Consider the following 22860-nt stretch of genomic DNA (forward strand, 5'->3'; position numbering starts at 1 on the left):
AGGCAGCCAGTGAACAGAAAGCAGTTGGCCAGCCCAGGATTAAAGGCCACCACTGGAAGCTCCAATTTCAGCTGTTGTCAAGAATTAGTTGGCCAGGCGTGGGATCTCAGTGTGTCATTACAACAGCTCAAGGGCTGAGGCAGGAGGATTGCAGCGAGTTCAAGGCCAGTCAGGGATAGAGAGTAAAAACCGGGTCTCAAACAAAGAAAGCACATGATGTTACAACAGTTTTACAGAACAGCTAGATTGGAGGCACGGGCCTGTTTTCCCAGCTAGGTGGGAGACCAGGCAAGGGTGACTGAGTCCAGGAGTTCCAGGTTAGCCTGAGCAGCATAATGAGATTCTGTAAGAGAGGAGAAAGAGACGCCTTACAGCTGAGCAGTGACGGGTGAACAGGAGATACTGAGTGAGACGGCCTTGTACATGGCACCTGTAACATAGTGAAACTGACATGTGTGATGAGTTTGAATTGCTGCACACTTGTGTGGTGCTTAGTGCTTAGCTCCCCATGATGTTGGATGTTATATTCAGGGTGATGACTAGATCTGAGTCTGACATGTCCTTGATGGTAAAGCCCTTCAGCAGGGATCTTTATTCTAATGGAAGTGAATGAGCTCTAAGGTGAGGAGGAGAGTCCAATGTGTCATTAACATAATCTTAATCATAAAAGTATTGTTTAACGGCTGCTAAAGTAAAGGCAAGAACGTTTAAAAACCCATAAACTGATTTCTCTTTTGTGTCTAAATGGTGCATACAGACACCGCCAGCTCCCCATCAGAAAAGTGAGACTCTGTAACTCTGATTAAATTATCACTTCTGGCATTTTGCTGACATTTGCTTACATTAAAAAAAAAAAAAAAAAAAAAAAACCCACAGCTTTTCTGTTTCACTGGCATGGAAGTATAATCGTGCTAAGAGAACACATCTTAACAGCTTACTTCTTAACTTTTAAATATTTAGCTAAGAGACACACAGACCCTCCTCTTTCCTTGGATCTAAGGTTGATGGTGGTGGGCCCTAGCTAGTGGTTCAGGTGCTGGAGGCCCCGCCCCCACCGCCCACTTGCTCGGGGATTGGCTGCCCTGAGTCTGGTGGGCGGCCCAGGTCGGGATGAAGTTGGGGGTGAGTTGGGGGTGACTGGCGCTGGACTCTCAAGGGTTCTGCCACTCGTGGCCCAAGCCAAAGCCACCTAGGTGTCCAGCTGCGCTCTGTCGCAGCGGACCAGGAGTTCTCTGACCTCGAGTCAAGCTCTCCCGCCCTCCCAGTGCGTCGGGGGTTTATCCTCTGCCGGGTGGACTGGGCCTTGGGGCCTCGCGTGGGTGTCAGCAGCCTGGGTACTAGCCTGGGGCCTCTGGGGCCGGTTCCCAGGCCTGGAAGGGCTGCAGGAAGCGGAGGTGGCTTGGGACCGGCTGGATCGAAGCGGGCGCACACACCCGAAACGGCTGGGGTGGCCGCGAGCGGGCTGCTGAGTAATCCCGGGCGGCGGGTGGGGGCGGCCGGGCGCCCACGTTCCCCGCGCCGCAGCCGGGCGGCGGCTCCGCCTTCGCGTCCCTCCCCGCCCCCTGCCGGCTGCTGTGCTCGGCTCGGGGCAGGTTGGAGCGGGGCTTAGGGAGCGCGGGCCGCTGCAGCCGCCTCCCGCACCTCGCCTCGGCCCGCGCGGGGCCTCGTGTGCCCATGGCCGGCTCGGAGCAGCAGCGGCCGCGGCGGAGGGATGACGGCGACTCAGACTCGGTGGCGGCGGCGGCGCCTCTGCAGGACGCGGAGCTGGCCCTGGCTGGCATCAACATGCTGCTCAACAACGGCTTCAGGGAGTCAGATCAGCTTTTCAAACAATACAGGTGACACCCGCTCTCCTGACTCTGCCTAGGCTGCGCGCACCGGGTGGTCACCTCGCGACCTGCTGCTGCTCTCTTCCCTGCTCCCCTTCGCCTCCTAGGGCTTTATCTGCAGCCTTTGCCCTGCGCCTTGTCCTCATCCTCCTCCCCACCCCATCCCCCGCTACTCTGTCCCTTCCCTTCTCGGACCGCAGTCCCGCTCACTTTCTGCCCTCCGAGGAGTGTCCAGTGTTTCTCTGCTGCTTTCCAGAGCTGTCGCTTGGTCCCCCACCGCGCACTGCTCAAGGGGCTGATGCATCAGAGGCAGCAGCGAGCCTGGCACTTGCAGGGTTGGCACTCTGGCTCGCTTTCTGCCTGGGCAGCCTTTTGTGACCCGAAAACAGCCCGCTGCACCCTCGCTGGGTCCTTGTGTTGCGCTCTGCTTTGTAGCCCTCGGCACTCCCGTGCTTTTGTTACTTGAAGACAGTGTAGTGTAATTGTCGCTCTGTGCAGGAACTTAAAACATTTCAGCCCAAACTCTGATCGCCCATCTCTGTCTATCCATCTAAAGCCTCAGCCTTCGAAATGAGTTCCTGATGCCTTTCAAGAGAGCCCATTTGTTAAGAATTTCTCTAGTACGAAAAAAATAGAGGGATTTTTTTTTTTTAATACGGAAGAGTGGAAGGGGAAGCACGTGTGTTCTGTTAATTTCTGTTTGTCTTTGAAAAATTAAGCTCAAGAACTAAGCCTAGTAGCTGTGGTGAAGGAGCCTTGGTTTCATCGGGAACCCGCAGCATCCCGGTGATCTGCTTCACGGAACCAACTGGTTGGCTCTGTGAATGTGGTCAAGCAATCAAATGCCTAGCGGCTGTCGTGAACATGTTTAAGGGCGTGTGCTTCACAGTTTCTTGATGCCTGTAGTTTAGGATGATATGAGCGAATTGCAGCGTGGTTGTGATGGGGAAAGTGTGTTAGGGAGCGAGAAATGCTTAGATTTCAAAGAATGGCATTCCCACCGGGGTAGAGCTACCCCCGCCTACAGCCAAGCAAGCTTACAACTAGGAACTTGTCGTTAAACCTTACTTACGTTGTTGTTTTGTTTTGTTGGACATAGTCTACAGTTTGTAGCTCAGGCTAGCCTTGATCCTCCTATCTGAACCTCCCCAGTGCTAAGATTACAGGCTTGCACCCCACACCTTGGCTCTACAGCAGGTTTACTTTTAAGTAAGAACACCTTATTTAATACATACATAATATATATATATATTATGTGTGTATGTATATATATAAACATATAATACACAACACACATATGTATACACACACATATGCTCCATCAAAGGCTTTGATGGAGGATTTTTTTTAAAAATCTTTTTTAATTTTTTTTTTAATATTTAGTATGTATACAGTGTTCTGCTTGTATGTACACCTGCAGGCCAGAAGAGGGCACCAGATCTCATTGTGGATGGTTGTGAGCCACCCTGTGGTTGCTGGGAACGGAACTCAGGACCTCTGGAAGAGCAGTCAGTGCTCTTAACTGCTGAGCCATCTCTCCAGGCCCTGATGGAGGATTTTTAAAAGTTACTAATTCTGTATTATCAGTTGCTTGTAGGTTTGTTTTATTTTTTATTTTTTTTAATTTGTTTTTGGGATGGTCTCTTTATGCAGCCTTGGCTGGAACTTGCTATATAAACCAAGCAGTAATGTTACTGGCATATTGAAAGCAGGAAACCTTTTCTTTATCTAGCCCAGTGGTTCTCAACCTGTGGATCATAAACCCTTTGGCAAACTTTTATCTCCAAAAATACTTACATTACAATCCATAACAGTAGCAATGAAAATAACTTACGGTTGGGAGTAACCATGACATGAGGAACCGTATTAAAGAGTTGCATCGTTAGGAAGGTTGAGAACCATTGTCCAGTTTCTTGGGATATCAACAGGGCAGCTGAAAGGCTGGTGATCGCCATTGAACATAGAGATTCATTTTGAGTGGAATATTTTCTGTAGGGAAGGAGCCCAGGCAGTGTGTAGCTGGGAGCTATCTACTGTATTTTCCAATGGGAACTGAGAATAAGGAAGGGAAGACATTGTACTACCTGTTTTTTGTCAAGCCCAAGTACCAGCCACATGCCCTCATAACGTTGTCACTTATGACAGTCAGGGACTGAGATTCCTTCGGCATTGACTGGGTATATATCACCCCATGCTAAATCAGAGGCGTTCATTTTACCATTCTTCCTCTATTGCTAAATCGGTTAGATGTTTGCAGTCTGCCCGGGGCCTTATTTTCTAGCATTGTTACAAAGCCTGTCGAGGTGGGGGGAGAGGAGGCAGGAGACTGACAGCATTATCCCATCAGCTTTCCCTTGCTCCATCTGCTGTGTTGGGATACGGGGAGACCTCGCATCCCTCCCACCTCCAGAGCGTGCTGCTTCTCATGCAAGTGTTGGGAAGCACAGTCGCACAGGATGGTCAGAAACGGGCATTCGGGACCAGGGCCCCAGCCCTAGCCCTGCGCTTTTGTGGGTGCTGGCCTTTCAGTTCCTCAAAAACGGCTTCATTGCCTATAAAACAAAAGTAGTGGTGCTGATCCCCATAGCACAATGTGATTGGCAAGCTCAACTGGAAGAGAGCTGGGGACAGGAATGGAGCTCAGTTGGTTAAGTTCTTGCCTACTTTGCATGAAGCCTTGGATTCCTGCAAACAGGGCATGGTGGTACATGCATGTAATTCCACCATTCTGGAATTCGGGCAGGAGGATTAGGGTCAGAAGTTTGAAGTTATTTTTGGTTACATGTGAGGAGGCCATCCTGGGATACATGAGTTGTCTATCTGTGTCTGTCTGTCTGTCTGTCTGTCTGTCTCCCTCCCCCCCCCCTCTCTCTCTCACACACACACACCCGTATTAACAACAATCAGGGAAACCTGACATCACGCGTGCATGCATACAGTGAAAGGTGCTTGTTGCCCTCACCACTATTTCAGCACAAGGCGGAATGCCCTTTCATGCAGATAGCTCATAAATATATATGTATAGATACACACATATATTGCATATATATATATGCAATTTTTAATTATGTCTGCTTGCTTTATTCAGTGCATGTGGCGCGGGGGGGGGGGGGGGGGGGGGGCATGGGGCATATATCGTGTGAGGCCTGGGGATCAAGCTGAGAACCTCGGGGTTGGGGGCAAGCACCTTTACCGCCTAAGCCATCTTGACAGTCACTAGCTCTCCTAGCCTTGCTCACCTCCTATCCTCTACTACATTTGACGATCATATGATGCTTTGGGAAACTTTTTTTTTTCCTGACCCAGCAAGGGGCTGCTGGAAACGCAGCATCGACTTCATCACCAGGGTCTGAGTGTCCCTCAGTTTATCCACAGAGGGGGAGAGGAGGGACCAGATTGGGGGGGGGGGACCAGCTTGCTAGCTTTTTGTTTTTCATTTGTCCTCTTACAGTGACTCACTGTCCGCTTTGTGGTAAAATGCTGTTCTTCAGATGAACAAAGGGACACTGTCTTCTAGGATTAAAAGTAACTTAAGAAAAAAAAAAAAGAATGTCATTTTCTCCTGCCACATTAAGGAGATAAGAACTTTCCTCAATAGGTGCTAAGTGTGCAGTGGCCACTTTGCAGAGACTGCTTACAACGAAAGCCATTCTGCACTGTAGAGCGCAGATGTTGTTCCTAGGGGGATTGGAAGCATCTGAATAGTAGAGACCTTCTTCTCAGATGTCAACAAGACCCTGGTTGCTAGCAGCTGTTCCTTCTGCAAATGACAGCGCCTATGCAGTGACAAGCCGCCCATGGTTAGTGCTCAGCCGCTGCCAGGCACTTGGAGCTCTTTCCACAGAGACCAAGACAGGATTGTGCTGTGATGTGAATGTGTTTTGTGTCTCTCTGGTCCATTGAGGTTAAAAGCTTGACTCTTGGAGGAGCTGGAACCTTTAGGAGCTGGTTAAAGCTTTGGCTCTTTTGGTAGGGGGAAGCTTTAGGAGGGGGAACCCAGTCAGATGGTGTTAGGTCACTGGGGCCTTGAGGTTATTTCTCATGGCACTCTCTGGTAGTTCTGAGACATGTGTCACAAAAGGAGCTAGGCTGGCCCTCCTTTCCCTCCACCCATGGCCTGTTACTCCTACAGAAGGGGCCTCCATGTACCAGTGTCGCCCGCCTTACCATGGTGTCAATGGTCCTGGACTTTGAAACTCTGCAACACTGAGCTTAAGGAAAAATTGCTATAAAGTACTCTGTGCCCGGTATTTTGTTGTAAGAAAAATCTGACTGGCTAATGCCACAGGACTTTCCTGCGTTTAGCCTGAGGCCCTGTTTGTAAGTTGATGACACTCCTGTTCTCAGAGCTCGTGTGTGACAGTCCACATATTGAACTGTTGGCCTGTGTGAAACATTCAATCCTTGGGAACAGTGGTAAGACGCTTGGTGAGGGTGCATGAAAGCGGCTCACTGCTGTGCTTCGCGTTGACCTCAGCGAGGAGGCTAGGAATCACACTCACAGGTGCGGAGGTGAACAGTGGCGAGCCCAGCCAGAGGACGTTTTACAGAGAAAATGCTGTGTGAACTTAAGGATGAGGCAAAAGTCAGTCAGATGAAGGAGAGTAGCTGCGGGAGAGGGGTTGGGGGGAGAGGAATGAAAAGAAGATGTGAGGGATGATGTGGTTTAAGCTGAGTCTGGGAGAAGAGTTGGTGGAAACCCAGGTAGGGGCAGAGATGGAGACACCAAAGCTGCAGCTGGCTGAGTAGCAGCTGACGTCACGAGGGTGGTTTCTTCTGTTTCTGCATCTTCCTCTCCTCTGTCTGGTCCATCCTGCCTCTGAGTGAGTGCTTCCTCTTAGGGCTGTTTGGTTGTCAGTCATCAACTCACTGTTCCCTCAGACACTTGTGTGTTTGTACCGTCGTGACCATAATTAGCTCCCTGGGGTTCCTGCCTCCAAATGTCACACAGTTGTTTCCTATTTTTGTCTTGAAGGGCTTTTTAATCAGAGGGCTGATAGGAGAGGGGGCAGACGTGAAGCTGTGAGGATGACCAGAGACACGTGCAGCTCCAGTGAGCTTTGTAGTTTCTGTTGCGATAGAAGTTACTGAACAGTTAGCCTCCTCCTTCCCCTTAAGGCTGCCATTGCCTCCCTTTCTCTGTGTCTTCACATTGTTTTTTTTTTGTTTGTTTTTGTTTTTTTTTCTTGTTTCAGGCAAAGTCTCATGTTGCCCAGGCTAGCCTCAAACTTGCTATGTAATAGAGAACCAGACTAAACTTCCACTATCTCCCTATACCTCCTGAGTGGTAAGGTGGCAGGCATGCCCCACTTTATGTGGTGCTGGAGATCCAATACAGGGCTACATACACGCTAGGCAGGCGTTCTAGCAGCTGAGCTGCATCCCACTCCTCTCTTGGCATCTTTTTTTTTTTTTTACATTTACTTTTTTTTTTTTTTTAACATTGCTACCCATTCTGGCTGTGGCTATTACTGAAATAATATGCATATTAAAGAACATGCTGAGAACGCATAGAATCCTACGTTCCATCCCAAGCACGGCAGATTAAAGTGTGCATTGGCCATTAAACATTCACCGATGACAAAGATGCACAAATAAATAAGGATTTGATAGAGAAAGAAGACATGGGTGAGATTGGGAATTCTGGTTTTCTTTTCCATCTTAAATTATAAAATGGCAAAAAAAAGAAAAGAAAAGAAAAGAAAGAAATTGGGGGCTGGAGAGATGGCTCGGAGGTTAAGGGCACTGACTGCTCTTCCAGACATCCTGAGTTCAATTCCCAGCAACCACTTGGTGGCTCACAACCATCTATAATGTGATCTGATGCCCTCTTCTGGCCTGCAGGTGTAAACACAGGCAGAGCACTGTATACATAATAAGTAAATAAATAAATCTTTTAAAAAAAGGAAAATTTGTAGTAAACAATGTGTGTGTGTGTGTGTGTGTGTGTGTGTGTGTGTGTGTGTGTGTGTGTGTAGATGTGTGTAATGCATATACAGATCCTAAGCTGCCCAGCACAGTTATGGAGCATGTAATGGAGGCACACATTCTGTGGCTGCATGTAGAGAGCATGTTAACTGTGGAACTAGGATTATTGCTACAGAGATGGCTTGGTATTAGTCAGATGCTGGGAATGTATGGCCTGCTTTGCAGACATAGTTTTACTGCACAAAGCCACACTTATTTGATCATCACTGGCCTGTGGCTGCTGTACCCACTCGCAGTAGAAAGTTGTGACAGAGACCACGCAGCTAGCCCTTGTCAAGTGTGTTGACCCCAGGTACAAACCATGGGCATTCTTGGGCAATTCATATAAGAGACACCTGGCTAGTAGGGTCCAGGCATTGCCCCTGCCTGACACCATGTCAGATCACTGAAAGGCGGGAAGCTGAGTGCTCAGACGTAGCAGGGTAGCTCAGCTTTGCTTCTAGAGTCTGTGGGTAAATACATAGATGCAGAAGTGCAAGAAAAATAGAGGAATGAAATCAAGAGTGATGCAAAGTTAGTGACGAGGGAAGTGCATCTGTTGATTCTTCTGTCTTCTTTCCCTACGTGGTGTGACGGTCAAAAGGCTCATCCTCATTTCCTGTTGCAGTTCATGGAAGGGTTCTGATTAAATAGTCCTTCAGAGTTCATCTAGCTGAAAGTGGGATTCTTTTAAAATGTGCAGTTGCCCATAGAATAATGGGGGTACTTAGAGGAAGTAATTCCTCAAAAGTACAAACCCCAAAACCTTAGGTTGTGGCATTCACACATACATGTGTATGTACGCACACTCACTTGGACAGATTCATAGTTAAGGATGTGCTTCCAGCAGGGCGTGGCGGCATGCGCCTTTAATCCCAGCACTGGAGAGGCAGAGGCAGTCGGATCACTGTGAGTTCGAGGCCAGCCTGGTCTACAAAGTGAGTCCAGGACAGCCAAAGCTAAACAGAGAAACCCTGTCTTGAAAAGCCAAAACAACAAAAAACAAAACAAAGGATGTGCCTCCGGGAAATGTATGCTGTGAGTCATTTCCAGTGTGTTAACAGCTACCTCAGTTAGATGAGACTCCTCCTCTAAGCCATCGGAGCGATGCTAATAAAGCTTTGATAAGGCTGAGAAAATGAGAGAGAAATGGCACTGTACCATGGAGACTTTTCTATTCTATTTTAGATTAGTTTTAATTTTCAATTGCGAGGGGGTATATGCACATGTGAGTGCAGGTGCATACAGCGGCCAGTAGAGGGCATCAGATTCCCCCTAGAACTGGAGTTGCAGATAGTTATGAGCTGCCTTACATAGATGCTGAGAACCAAACTTGGCTCATCAGCAAGAACCGTGCTTGCCCTCAACTGCTGAGCCGTCGCGAGAGCCTTCCCTCTTACATGAAACCATTTGTAGATTTTCAAACACATTGTGCTTTCTCATGAGTTTATACCTTTCACTAGCTGCTTGGCCTCTTAACACACATACCATTTTTCTCACCCCGTTTTCTTTGCCGGGGTAACCCTTACTTAGTAACAGCAGTGAGACTTTGAAGTGACCATTGCAAAGGACTTGAGGCGGGGAGCATTGAAGAAATACAGGAAGCCGATAGCTGTGTAGTCCAAATGTATTTTACCCTCAATTTCAAAACTCCATCTAGAGCTGATGCTGTGAGAGCAGGCAAGGCAGGCAGAGGGAGGAGGAACTGGTCTCTGCCTTATGCTCCTCTCTGTGGTTTCACTTTTCATACTTTCAGTTACTCACAGTCAACCATGGTTTGAAAATGTTACATAGAATGTTCTAGAAATAAACTCATAGGTTTTATTTTATTTCATTTTAGTGTTTTGAGACAGAGCCTCCTGATAGTCCAGGCTGGCTTCAGACTCCTTCCTCAGCCTCCAAGTCCTGGAACTATGGGGTGTGTGTCCCTGCACCTGGCCAATTCATAACTTTATGCTAATTTATTATAAGACATTGTTATTAATTGTCGCATTTCATGTTAACCTCCTGCGGTGTGCACTTTATAATCCAAACTCCATCATCTGTGTACTGGATGAAGAAGAAACATGGTATTCAGAAGGTTCAGTACTGTCAGTGGTTTGGGCACCCACTGTGGGTCTTGAGCTGTGTCTCCTGAAGATGATGGCCGACAGCACCCCTTTCAGCACGTACTCTGTTCCTAGAACCCTAAATTCATGAGTATGGTACCCTTTGGTTTCAACACTGAATCGGCCTTTGTGTATGAAGCTGAGGCAGGGGAGTGGGCACGTTTCACTTTCTGAACAAGGAGGTGAAGGCATCGTTTTGTATGGAGTCAGCTGTAAAGTTGCCGTGGGAGGAGCGGCACCCGTGACTTCCTGACAGCATCCTGAAGACTGAGATGCACTTGTGTTCTTGAGTCAGGTTGGTTGGCATTTTGCCAGCATTCCATCCCCCTATGGGTGCTATGGTGCTGGCTCCACCCTTTGCCTGTCACTCTATCATGGAAGAGTTTCCCAATACAAGGTACATACACACATGCACAGGGAAAGTGTTCAGAGAAATTTCTACATTTCTGGGATGGACGTCTCATCAGATGCCAAGGTGCATTCTGGGAGCCACTGTGTAAATGGGGACATGGTCACTTCATGCCTCTGTTCACATCTGCCTGACAGGCACATCAGCCCCAGCTGTGGCATCAGTGTCATTATTAACTGAGGTGACCCCACCCCACCCCAGTATACATCAAAATAAGCAAGATGGCTGCTAGGTAGTGCCACACACAGCTTTGGGGATTTTATTCCTCGCATAACAGTGCTTGATCATTTCCCTTGGGCAGACAAGAGAAGCACAGAACAGTAAGTGCGCTGGGGTGGGTGTGGCCCCACAGCCTCTAAGTAGCTGTTGCACATGACCTCTGTTTTTACTGTAAAAGTTAAGGAAGAGAATGCACTGAAGAGACCCGTTGTTCTGGGTGAGTTCTCCAGGCAGAATATGAACTACTTCCTGCCACCCGGGAACGCCTCCCCAACTCACCACATCCCGGCTGCTGTAAGGGGCCCTGTGTGCTGCCTGGGCTTCCCAGCCTCCCTCCTCCTGCCCTTGCCCTGACCACTCAGCAGAGTAGTTGGCAAATTACCCATCCTGTTGTGTACTTCTGTGTGCTCGCGGTGAGAGCAAGGCCAGCCTTACTGGGGAGCTGTCTTGTCCTTCACCTAGCCATTTCAAGGCCCTGGGGCTCACCCCTGGTGGGACTTTGCTCCCCTGAGATAAAGAGGCAGATGTGTAACCCCAGACTCCAGAAGTTTTTCCTGAGTTTCAGGAGTAGCTGGTTTCTGGAGGAACCTGGTATGAGTGTAGCGATGCTCTCTAGAGCCATGACTCTTGATGGCATCAGACCCAGGCCCTCTGTGGATGGCAGCAGTCTGTAATTCCCCCTTTATGGTCTGAAAATGAGATTAGCAGATGGAATATCCCATAGTATAGTATTAAGAAGTAAAACACATTCATAATTCAAATTACATACATACACTCCCAAACACAGATGCTCAGCCTGCTTCCACCAGGAGAACTTGTAGGCAGAAGCTGTGGCTGTAAGCAGTGAAGAGGTTCAGGAGTGAAAGACAAGAAGCTTTTGTGCTCAGGTGGCGAATGACATGGCCATGGGCTCTGACAGCAGGAAGCTGGAGCCAGTCGCTCTGTGTTAAGAGAAAGGGAATGGCTCTAACAGAGGGAGGATGCAGGCAGGGCACGTGAGGGAACGGAGGGCTGTGCTGTTGCTGGCTGTACCCTGACTTAGCGAGTAGTCTGTATCTTGAAACGCCGCTCCAGTCAAGGCTGTAGAAACCTTCACTAGGCAGTCAGGGTTAGGGGATGAATTGCAAAGGGTTTTGAGGAGAGTTGTGCAATATCGGTCTCCAAGGAAAGTTAAAAAATAAGAATCAGGGGACAGCGAGATGGCTCTGTGGTTAAAAGTATATACTGCTCCTGTAGAGGACCCAAGTTCAGTTCCCAGAACCCATGTCAGGTGACTCACAGGCACCCATTCACTCCATCTCCAGGGGACCCAATACCATGTTCTAGCCTCAGTGGACACCTCAGTTCATGTGCGTACACCCACACATAGACACGTACACAAGTACAGTACATCTGGTTAAAAATAATAAAAATCTTGTTAAAACAACAAATTCCCAATTTTTTTTTTAAACAAAATTGTTATAAAACACTTAAGAGCTAGACAAAAAAAAAAAAAAAAAAAAAAAAAAAAAAAAAAGTAGGTTGAGTAATTATACTTGTTGGTGTCCAGTATTTCATGTCTTCAGTAATTTATGGGATGCTGAATACACTGAAGTGGATTATAATATTCTACTTAAATTCTAGCATGTGATGCAGTTACATGCAGGCTAGCGGTGCTGTGGTGTGTGTCCACCTAAGACCACAAGCAATTTGGCCGTTAGGAACACAGTTTTCCATTATAAGGGTTAAATCTTTGAATGTTGAAAGGAATACGGCTGACCTTTTGCACCCATAGTTTCTACAGCCAAGGGTGAGCCAACTAGGGATCGGAAATACCTGAAGGAAAGGAATTCCAGAAGTTTCTAAGGAACAAAATTTGAGTTTGCTTTGTTGTTTTTAATTATCTGTATTACCAGTATGTCTGGCTAGCAATCAATTAAGACACTGACACTTGTTATATTTTAAAGTAGCCTTAGTTAACCTAGGGCAGCGCAGATATTAATCCTCTAAACTACTTCTAATAGTGGGACAGGCATGTGATACCTGCCCCAATCCCATGCCATCTGCTTCTAATAATTTCTATCAAGCTACCTCCCATCCATAATCACAAATACTTGTTAATGTTCTTTATCTGGGCCAAATCTCCATCCACGCCGGCCATGTGTTTGTCTTCCATCTAACCCATGGCGGCCTCCTCTCTTTCTTCTTCTTCTCCTTCTCCTTCTCCTTCTTCTTCTTCATCTTCGTCTTCGTCTTCTTCTTCTTCTTCTGGACTATCGTCTTCCTAGGATTCCTCTCTGTCTCTCTAAGCCTGAGAACCGTATCCACGCCTCTATTGCCTCTGCCCTGCCCAGGTAGGATGGCTTTTTATTAATCAAAAGGTGTGTCACAGAGACAGCAAGCAGTAATTAGCATCAAAATACATTGGATCATCCCCCAACATTGCTCTGCATTTGGTGTGGTGCAGAATCAACACAAATGGAGCCATGCATTGGCTTTATAGGATTAATGGTAGTCCAGATGACTCAAAGCCACGGAGAATGCACATAGGTTATCTGTAAGTACTGACCATCTTAACCACGAGGGTCTGGAACCAGTTTGAGAGATAATTAAAGCAGTTTTGTGTCTTCATAATTCCCAAGAGATGCTGAAGTGGGACAAGTGGGGCAGAGTGCCAGGGAGCCCACACACTGCAGGATGGCTTGCATCCTCGGTCCTGTCCCAATGCAGTGACTACATTGATTCGAATGACATCACAAGTTTCCAAAATGCCTCCACAGTGAGACACCAGGACAGAGGTTCAGCACCGGCTTCCTTGTCTGTAGTGAATCCAGGGCTGGGAGGAACAGCACAGAATTCAGTCTTCCACTAACAGGCTGCAGGAGGGCGAAAGTCTGCCCAAGCTGAAGCTATGGCCGTGAGCATGGTGGCAGACACTGAACCTGAATTCTATCTGCGGTCATTGGTGCAAGTTCCCTTGGGGGATAAAGAGCCCCTGTGTTGAGTCTCATGGTTACTCATCCAAAGCGCCAGGTTCCCCTGGTCACACACATGCTGCTTCTAGGTCCCAAAGCCACCGAGGAACCTTCTTCTCTTCTCACCCAGCGCAGACCTAACCTGCTGGTCCTGGGCCTCTCTAGCCTCAAGGCCTCTGATTCAGAAGCCTGAATTCTCTTCTCTGATATTACCCAAGTCTTCTCAGCTTTGAACCTCAGGGTACTGACTTACTGGATTCCTGGGAAACCTTCTACTATGTCCATTATACAAATTAAAAACCCATTTTTAAAAGCTAAAAGCCCCGCATCCCCAGAAAGGAAGTACAGTTGCCCAAAAGTTACATAGCCCAAAAGACCATTTTCTCTTGTGGGGAAATAGGGCAGGACGCCTTGGAGTGACACTCTGTCCTCCTTGTATCTAGAAGCCACTCACAGGGTCCCATACTACAGAGCACTTGCTCTGTTCTTGCTCTCACTGTGGCACCTGCATGTTAGCTCAGCCTGTCTAACAGGTACTCCTGTGCATTAAGATTCCTTGCTGGGTGGAGCTTTTCTAGAAAAATCTGGGTCTGAGCCTGTGACTTCTCCCTCCCAAGGAATGATGACTTGCTGCTTGTCTCACTGTAGAAACTCCACATCTGCTTTTGGACTGTACTTCCTGCCTCACCTCTGGGCCACGTTCCCCTGAGCTTATTTCATTCACCCATAAGCTCACCATCAAGGGCACACAGACTGGCAGATCCTTATCCCGTGATCTCATTATTCATAAGGCTTTTTTAGTACAATTCTAACATGATTGGGGGGGGGGGAATAACACACACAACATTTAGCGTCCAAGTTCAAGTTGAATTTGCTAAATGATACAGACTCCTTAAAAAGCAGTTGGATTAAAGTAAAAAAAAAAATCTCTGCTGTCTCTGCCGAGTTGGCCTCTTAAGGGTGTTCCCGATAGGATGAGTCACTGTGAGTGACTTTTTTCTGTCCCTCATTTTGAGCAGCGAATTGCAAAAATCTCAAGTTATGCTTTGTCAGGGAAATCGCTGGAATAATAAGAAAAGAACTTGACAAGAGCTTGTCTTGCAAATCCCACTAGTCTTTTCTTCTGGTTGAAACCAACGTGAAGAAAGGGTTGAGTTTATCAGGTCGGTGCTAGTGGAACAGGACCCCGGACACCTGCGCTAGAATGGAGCTGCCTGGAGACCCACCCTGGCTGGGGGGGTGGGGGGCGGAATTGGGCCTCACACTAGTCAGTTTCACTTTAATTGCTCAGAAAAGAGTTCCGTTTATATGGGAAATGCCATTTGCATTTTTGTTGTTGTTGTTGTTATTTCTACGTTGTTGATTGGTGACACCCTCAGTAGCTCACATAATGAAGATTACAGAGTGAACTAGAAACCACGCCCTTTAAATAACATAGAAACGTAAAATGATAAAATGAGAGGCTGGGCTGTGGGAGCCGAAGTGGCCATCTCAAGTGGCTTAGCCAAAGTTGGGACTGCAGAAATGGGCGATTGTGAGCTTCTTTCTTGTTCTGGAACAATTCGCACTGCTAAACTAACAGGAAAGGAAGGGCATTTGGGTGGGTTACACAATCCCTTTCATGTCTTAGTCCTGGAATGAGCTTTTGAGAGACCATAATAATTCTGGGGAGCTTTCCTCTGAATAGAAGAATTTCAAGTTGCGAAACAACAAAGACTCATCACAGAACTCTCAAGGTCTAAGAAATGATGGTTGATGCATCTTCAGAGTAATGAAGCAAGCACGAGGGAAATGTCCGTGCTCCACTGAAGTGCTCTGGGAGAACATGTGGCCCTCTTAGTGACAGGAGAGAGAGAGGGAGAGAGAGAGAGAGAGAGAGAGAGAGAGAGAGAGAGAGAGAGAGAGAGAGAGAGAGAGAGAGAGAGAGAGGTGTCTCCCCAAAAGATGTAAGTGATTTTGGATTTGGGTTGATCAAACAGATAGGTATCTGGATATTTTCATTTATAAAAGCATTAACACAATTTCTATCTTATTGCAATATATGTAAAGAAGGGATTTTTTTTTTTTTTTTTGGTTTTTTGAGACAGGGTCTTTCTGTGTAGCCTTGGCTGTCCTGGACTTGCTTTGTAGACCAGGCTGGCCTTGAAGTCACAGCAATTCGTCTGACTCTGCCTCCCGAGTGCTGGGATTAAAGGTGTGCGCCACCACACCCAGCACCATTTTGTATCTTAAAGATTAAAAAATAATGAAAATACCTCGATCAATTTTGGAGCGTTTTTTAAAAACTTTATTTTTATTTTGTTATTTTGTTCATATGGATGTTTTTGTGTGCCTATATGACTGCATACCATGTGCATGCCTGGTGCCTGCAGAGGTCAGAAGAGGGCATCAGAGCCCCTGGTGCTGGGGTTACAGAGGATGTGAGCCACTGTGTGGTGCTGGGGTTACAGAGGATGAGAGAGCCACTGCGTGGTGCTGGGGTTACAGAGGATGCGAGCCACTGCGTGGTGCTGGGGTTACAGAGGATGCGAGCCACTGTGTGTTGCTGTGGTTACAGAGGTTGCGAGCCACTGTGTGGTGCTGGGGTTTCAGAGGTTGCGAGCCACTGCGTGGTGCTGGGGTTTCAGAGGTTGCGAGCCACTGCGTGCTGCTGTGGTTACAGAGGTTGCGAGCCACTGCGTGGTGCTGGGGTTTCAGAGGTTGCGAGCCACTGCGTGGGTGTTGCTGTCCAACACAGGTCCTCTGGAAAAGCATCTGTGCTTTTTTTTTTTTTTTAAGATTTTTTTGGCATATACATTTATATTATTACATATAAGTAGAAAAATTACATACAGAAAGAAGAACCATGAAACAATCAGGGATCATATGACTGTTACATTCAAGGTGTTTTGGCTAATTGCATTTGGCAACCTTGTAGAAAACATCTTTCCTATCTTGTTAAGTCTGAAATTCTGAATGAAAATCAATATCTATCCTCTCTCATTACTGCCAACTCAAAACCTCTATCTAGACCTAGAAACATCTTAACCTTTAAACAGCTTAGGTTAATCATAAGACTAAATTATCTGGTCTTCAACCCCATTAAAGACATGAGAAAGAATGAAACTTTATTACTTGCATAAACCGGATGGTGCGCCAATGTTATAGAGAGTTCTGGGTGACTGTCCAGGCAGCAAACTGTCTAGGCAGCAAACTGTCTCAGTCATTTTGTTTCCTTCTCATCTTGGAAGCCCCTGTGCTCTCACCCACTGAGCCATCTCCCCAGCCCCAGTCTGGTTATCGTTTGAGAAGTTCTGGTTGGGAGACAGATGGCAGGACCAAAGTGAGTTGAGACGTGTGGTTTGGCTGTCACCTTTGCAACTACTCACCAGTTCGGTGTCTGTGTGCTAATAGCCAAGACTAGAAAGGATTGACTTGCCTGTCTATTCGTGTGTCTTAAGGGAGAGAAGAAACAGGAAGTGGTGCTAATGTATTTGGAGGGTTATTTGATACATGTTAATGATACCGGGAAATATAAATGCTTGGCTATTTAACCCCTAGAACTATTTTCAGAATGTAGCAACAACTCTAAATGTAACAGGAATTGAACTTGAATAAGCAAAACTTGAGAGGAATGCTTGTGGTGTCGGGCAGGCTTATACCTGTGTAGTAGACCACTGCTTTTCACTTGAACTGATGGAAGCAAAGGAGGGCTGTGACTGAGGATACAGAGCTTAACAAAGGCACACTGCTGGGCGAGGCGATGGCTTGCTTGCTAAACTTGTTGCCCTGCCAGCGTGAAGGCTTCAGTTTGATGCCTGGTAGCACCCATGTGAAAAAGCTGGGTCATAGTGTGTGCTTGCAGTCTGAGTGTTGGGAGGTAGAGAGACAGTAGGATCCCTGGGGTTCAGTAGCCATCCAGTCTAGCTATCAATGAGTGACCCGAGGAGCATCACCAGAGTTAGCCTCTGGCCTGCTCACACTGTTGTAAAGAATACCCTCTCCTTGTCAGTGGCGCACGCCTTTAGTCCCAGCACTCAGGAGGCTCCTCCTCTGATTTCAAGGCCAGCCTGGTTCAGACAGTGAGTTCTAGGACTCCCACCCTCAGTTAAAACAAAATAACAACACTACCCTGTCCTCTCTTAATGGTCTTGGCTTCCTTGATAGACATCATTTGACCACAAGCACTGGATTTATTTCTGGGCTGCTCTGTTCTGTGGTTTTACAGTTTGCTTCTGCGGTGTTGAGTAACTGTAGTTTGTAGGAAATGTGTGACATTTAGCTTTGTCCTTATAGAGATTTTATTTTGACTATTTGGAGTCTAAGATTATATGATTTTAACATGGATTTTTTCCTACAAAAATACATCATTGTCATTTCAGCAGCAATTATGTTAACTTGGTAGATCACTCTGGGTGATACATCTTAGCAGTGTTCAGTCTTCCAGCCCGTGGACATGGGACATCTTTCCCACCCATGTACGTTCTTTAATTTCTCTCTGAGATGTTTTCTATATTTCTACATACAAGTTTTTCACTGTCTTGGTTAAATTTATTCCTAAGTATTTCGTTGGTTTTTGGTGCTAAAGTCGATGGGGTTGCTTTTAAAACATTTTAAAGTTGTTTTTATTGCCAGTGTATATAAATGAAACTGATTTTTATATTATTTATATCTTGAAATTTTGTTAAAATTTTATTAGTTCCAACAGTTTTGTGTAGTTTTAGGGGTTTTCTACATATAGCATTATGCTACCTGTCAATAGCAGTAACTTTATTTTTGGGTTTCTCTGTGTAGCCTTGGCCATCCTGGACTCGCTTTGCAAACCAGGCTGGCCTCGAACTCACAGCAATCCACCTGCCTCTGCCTCCCGAGTGCTGGGATTAAAGGCGTGCGCCACCACTGCCCGGCTAATAACTTTATTCTTTTCCAATGTGAATGCTTCATTCTGTTTCTCACCCATTTGTTCTGGTTGCTGCTTCTAGTGCTGTGTTGAGTGGTAATGAAAGTAGGCATCCTTACCCTGGACCAAAGTTGTCAGTCATTCACCATTGAAGATAATGCTGCCTGTGAGCTTAGTGTTTTGTAATATTTCTTGAAAACACAGAACAATTCTAATTTTCTCATATATTATTATGCTCTGTTGCACATATTAAGCCTAAAATTGATTCTTTTTAGTATACTACCATGTTGGGATGGTTACTTTAACTGTCAACTTGAAACAATGTAGCATCACCTGGAAAGAGCCTCAGTGAGGGTGTGTCCACAGAGTAGGTTGGCCCTTGCACAGTCTCTGAGGGCTTATCTTGATTACATTCATTGTATTGGGAAGATCTGCCCACTGTTGGTGGCACCAATCCCTAGACAGGACATCCTGAATATTAGAGTGATAAACCGGCTGAGGTCAGACGTGCTTGCATTCATTCTTCCCTGCCCTTGATTCTGGCTGTCAAGTGACCAGTCAGTTCATTTCCGGTGTTTTTTTAATTTCGCTACAATGATGAACTGTAACCTGGAACTGAGCGCAAAATAAACTTTTCCTGTAGCTTTGTCAGGGTGTTTTGTCATAGTAACAGCAAAGGAAACTGGGACATGTGTGAGGCAAGGCTAACACTGTAACTGCACACTGCCAACTCTTTTTTTTTTTTTTTTTTAATAAGTGAACCCAACACTTTTTAAAAGATTTATTTATTTATTACTTATACAATATCCTGCCTGCATGTATGGTAGCAGGCCAGAAGAGCGCACCAGATCTCGTTGTAGATGGTTGTGAGCCACCATGTGGTTGGTGGGAATTGAACTCATGACCTCTGGAAGAGCAGACAGTGTTCTTAACCACTGAGCCATCTCTCCAGCCCCCAACCAACTCTTCTTGAGATTAACAGTCCTGCCTGTTCTACTCATGAACTTTGCCCAATGCCCACACTCTGTAGGTACTTAGCGAATTATGTGTATTTTAAAAAGAGGTCCTGTTGTATTCCACACCGTTACAGTTATTTTTATAAAACTGTATTTGTTTCTCGGTTTCTCTCTTAACACGGCTATCACAGAAATAATTGAGACTATTTAACATTTGCTTAATAATAAACTTTACAGCAGAAGAACTGAGCAGTTACTACTCTGTTCTTAGCTCTCTAAACTAATCTTGTTTCGTCCCAGATTATATCCCTGGAAATACTTGCACTTCGTAGCTTTCCTGCTCTAGTTCCTTCTCCTGATGTCTCTTGGACCTCTCCTGTTACTCAGTCCCCTTCTTCTTCCTCTAATGCCTACCCCCTGGCTGGTAGGGATTCCCACCCTATTCTCTCCCCTGCTCAGCGATTGGCCTTAAGATGCTTCATTGGCATATCAGGGGACAAACTGGGGAGCAGTGTTGACACAACATAGAGACAGAAAGTTCTCAGAATAAGGACTGCAACAAAATATGGAAGGAAAGGGCACAGAAATCAGCATTGGAAATACACAATAACCTCGTGCCTACACCACACAATCCCCAGTTTTTTTTTAGATGGATGGATTCCTTTTGTTACAGGAAAATACTCCTGAGCAGTGTTTAAGCATTTCAGCTAAGCTGATTACTCAATATGATTAGCTTAAAGTACAAACTGATAGCTCTCAAGTGCTTTAATCCTAACATATGTTAGACACATATATTAGGCCATTTTAATACTTTGTGATTAACAATTTATAACTTGGACACTGGAATCAATCTCTCTTGAACTGTAAAGCTTGTAATAAGTGTGAAGTGGTGGTCAGGTTCAAGTGTGGTTAGCCCCAAGGTTGCTGTTGTGAACTGTACACATGGAGATCATGAAGGGACTATTGTACCATTTTATTTTGGTGCAAGCAGATATGATAATTAGGTCAAGAAGGAATATTCTTAGTTCTTTTTATTCTTTAGGTAACTGAGTTTTTGTTTGTTTTTTGTTTTGTTTTGTTTTCTAGAGACTTCCCTATATATAAATCATCAGACTGGAGTCAGTACAGTTTCAAAGAAAAAATAAACAAATAAGCAAACAAATCAGCACCTCTGTCTAGTGTAGCTATGTTCCTGGAATAATTATGTAAATATCCAGGGGCAACATTTATCTCTGACAATTCAAAACCTGGGGCTGGCGAGCTGGCCCAGCAGGTAAGAGTACTTGCTGTTCTTGCAGAGGACCCACATTGATTCTCAGCACCCACATAGTGGTGCAGCTGCTCACAACTGCATGTAACTCTAGTCCCAGGGAGTCTGAGGACCTTTTCTGGTCTCCTTGGGCACATCACTCATATACACATTAATACCCTCCTGGCAAATATATACTGATTTTAAAAAATCAAGGTCTATAGAACTATTTTTTAATTGAAACTTCAATGTTATTTTATTTATAAATGAAATATTTACTGACTACCTATTAGGTTAAGATCATCTTGGTAAATCCAGGGAAGAAATATAAGCAAATCGAACTCATTTTCTGCCTTCTGTGCCCAGAAGATGCGCACAGCATATGCTTAAATCAGTCACATCACAAGAAGAGAAACAGTGGGTGTGTTATTCAGCTTGGGCGGCCATAACAAGATGTCTAAGGTTGCTGGTGGCTTCTAGAGCATAGTTATTTTCCCACAGCCCTGGAGGCTACAAGTCTGAGATCCGAGAGTCAGCATGGTTGGGATCCAGTGGCAGCTCTCTCTGCTCACTGATGGCCACCTGCTTGCTGAGTCCTTACGTGTGGCCTTTTCCCTGAGCACCAGGGTGAAGACAAAGACTAGGCCAGTCTCCTCCCGTCACAAAGCTGACAGGACTCTGCTCCTGTGACCTCATTTGGCTTCAGTTCCTTCCAGAAAGCTCCATCTTCAGATACAGCCACACTGGGGGATACAGCCACAGTGGGGATTTGGAATGGGCGTGGTGGGGCCAGGAAGAGGAGGCTGGGGATGTTCATCTTACAAGCACAGGGAATATGTTGGAGGACCTCCTTGCTGCACTCTCTCTCCCCTTCCCTGTGAACCTGGAAGGTGGGCGCTGTCATTGCCTCAGTCAACAGGTTGTTTCCCGGGGTCACTTGCTCAGTCAGGACTTGGACCCAGGGCCTTAGGAATGGAGGTGCAGTCAAGGGGTTGCTGAGAGACTGGGTTAAGGAAGTAGCCTGGGGGCCAGGCCTGTGTTCTGTTCAGGGCGAACTAGCCCTGTGGCTGCATAGATCGCTGTGTTGGAAGGGACTAAAAAGTTGACTTTTGTGGATTAGGTGGGATTCCTATTATGTGCAGAGCCGCCAATTTGTAGCTTTGTCCCTTGAACAGTAGGGAGCTTCGATGGCTTTTAGTAGAAGAGTAATGTAGATATAAGGGCTGTGTTCTAGAAAGCGAATCCTCGGTCCCAGGAAGTCTTTACAGTGCCAGTTTGGCCCCAGTACTCACATAGTACAGCGAAAGAACTCTGCCCTATACCCACCTTCCTGATAAAATGTATACTTTTTTTTTTTTAAGTTTTTTGTTTCCTGTTTTGTTTAACTAACTCTAGTAGAGCACATGTAAGCCTGGAAGGAAGAAGACAAACTGGGAAGCAGCTGCCAGAGCCAGGTGGGGACCAGGGGCATCAGGAAGGAGGTCTGAGGGACTTCTTTTGAGTTTCTATTTGATTTGTGGTTGTCTGAGGCAGGAGGAAGGAAGATCTGGGTCACCATCTAGGATGCAACTGTCCTCCAGAGAGAGAGAAAGACGAGAAAAAGGGACACAGGAAGCCAGGCAAACTCGAAGGGCTTAGCCACATGGGTTTCATTACCCATGTGTCATTAACTAGGGCACATCACACCGAGTGGCTGCACTCCTTGGAAAAGATGTGATCACAGCATTGACTGCTGGGAAAGATCTGGAGTGTGCCCATGCGTATTCGAGACCCTCTTCCACCAAGATGGGACCACAAGCCACTGATGAACTTCAAAGCCATAAAACAAGAGCCAGTGAGCCTTTATTGTGACTTTTGATGTAGGGCCAAGGCCTGCCTTTTGTGAGCTGGAGGATAGGTTTTCCGATTGGCTTTTGGTCTGACGCCACACCCGCACTGTCCCAGGTGCTTAGTGTCAGGGCTCCTAAAGTGGTTTTACAAGTCTTGCAGTTTTCTCCCTCTCGTCCTAACTTGCTACTCTGGAAGCCAGCTGCCCTTTTCAAAGTTTCCCACAGCCTGTAATTGTTTCTTACATGCTAACTTCTTTTTTTTCTTTTTCCCTAATTTGCATCTGTTTAGACAGGGAACAATGAATTACGCAGCCACAAGGACAGTGGGCACAAAGCTTTGGGGACTAATCCCTAGAGTAAGCATGGAGCTTAGCCAGTAAGCCAGGAGGAGAGTCAACTAGACCGAGCAGTGAGGAGGTGAAGGGCGCCTATTTCTCTCCCTCTAATGCTGGCTAATCCAG

General features: G+C 46.3%; 1 protein-coding gene across 1 annotated transcript in view; it reads left to right on the plus strand.

The window, feature by feature from the left end:
• Positions 1-1658: 1658 nt before the first annotated feature.
• The window catches only part of Ttc39c (tetratricopeptide repeat domain 39C), a 90511-nt gene continuing 69309 nt past the window's right edge, over positions 1659-22860 (plus strand). The window contains exon 1 of the mRNA XM_051163747.1: positions 1659-1838. Coding sequence (XP_051019704.1) covers positions 1675-1838 — 164 coding nt within the window. The 5' untranslated portion in view covers positions 1659-1674. The remainder of the gene's footprint in view (positions 1839-22860) is intronic.

Source organism: Acomys russatus, chromosome 20 (assembly GCF_903995435.1).
Source record: "Acomys russatus chromosome 20, mAcoRus1.1, whole genome shotgun sequence".
NCBI lineage: Eukaryota > Metazoa > Chordata > Mammalia > Rodentia > Muridae > Acomys > Acomys russatus.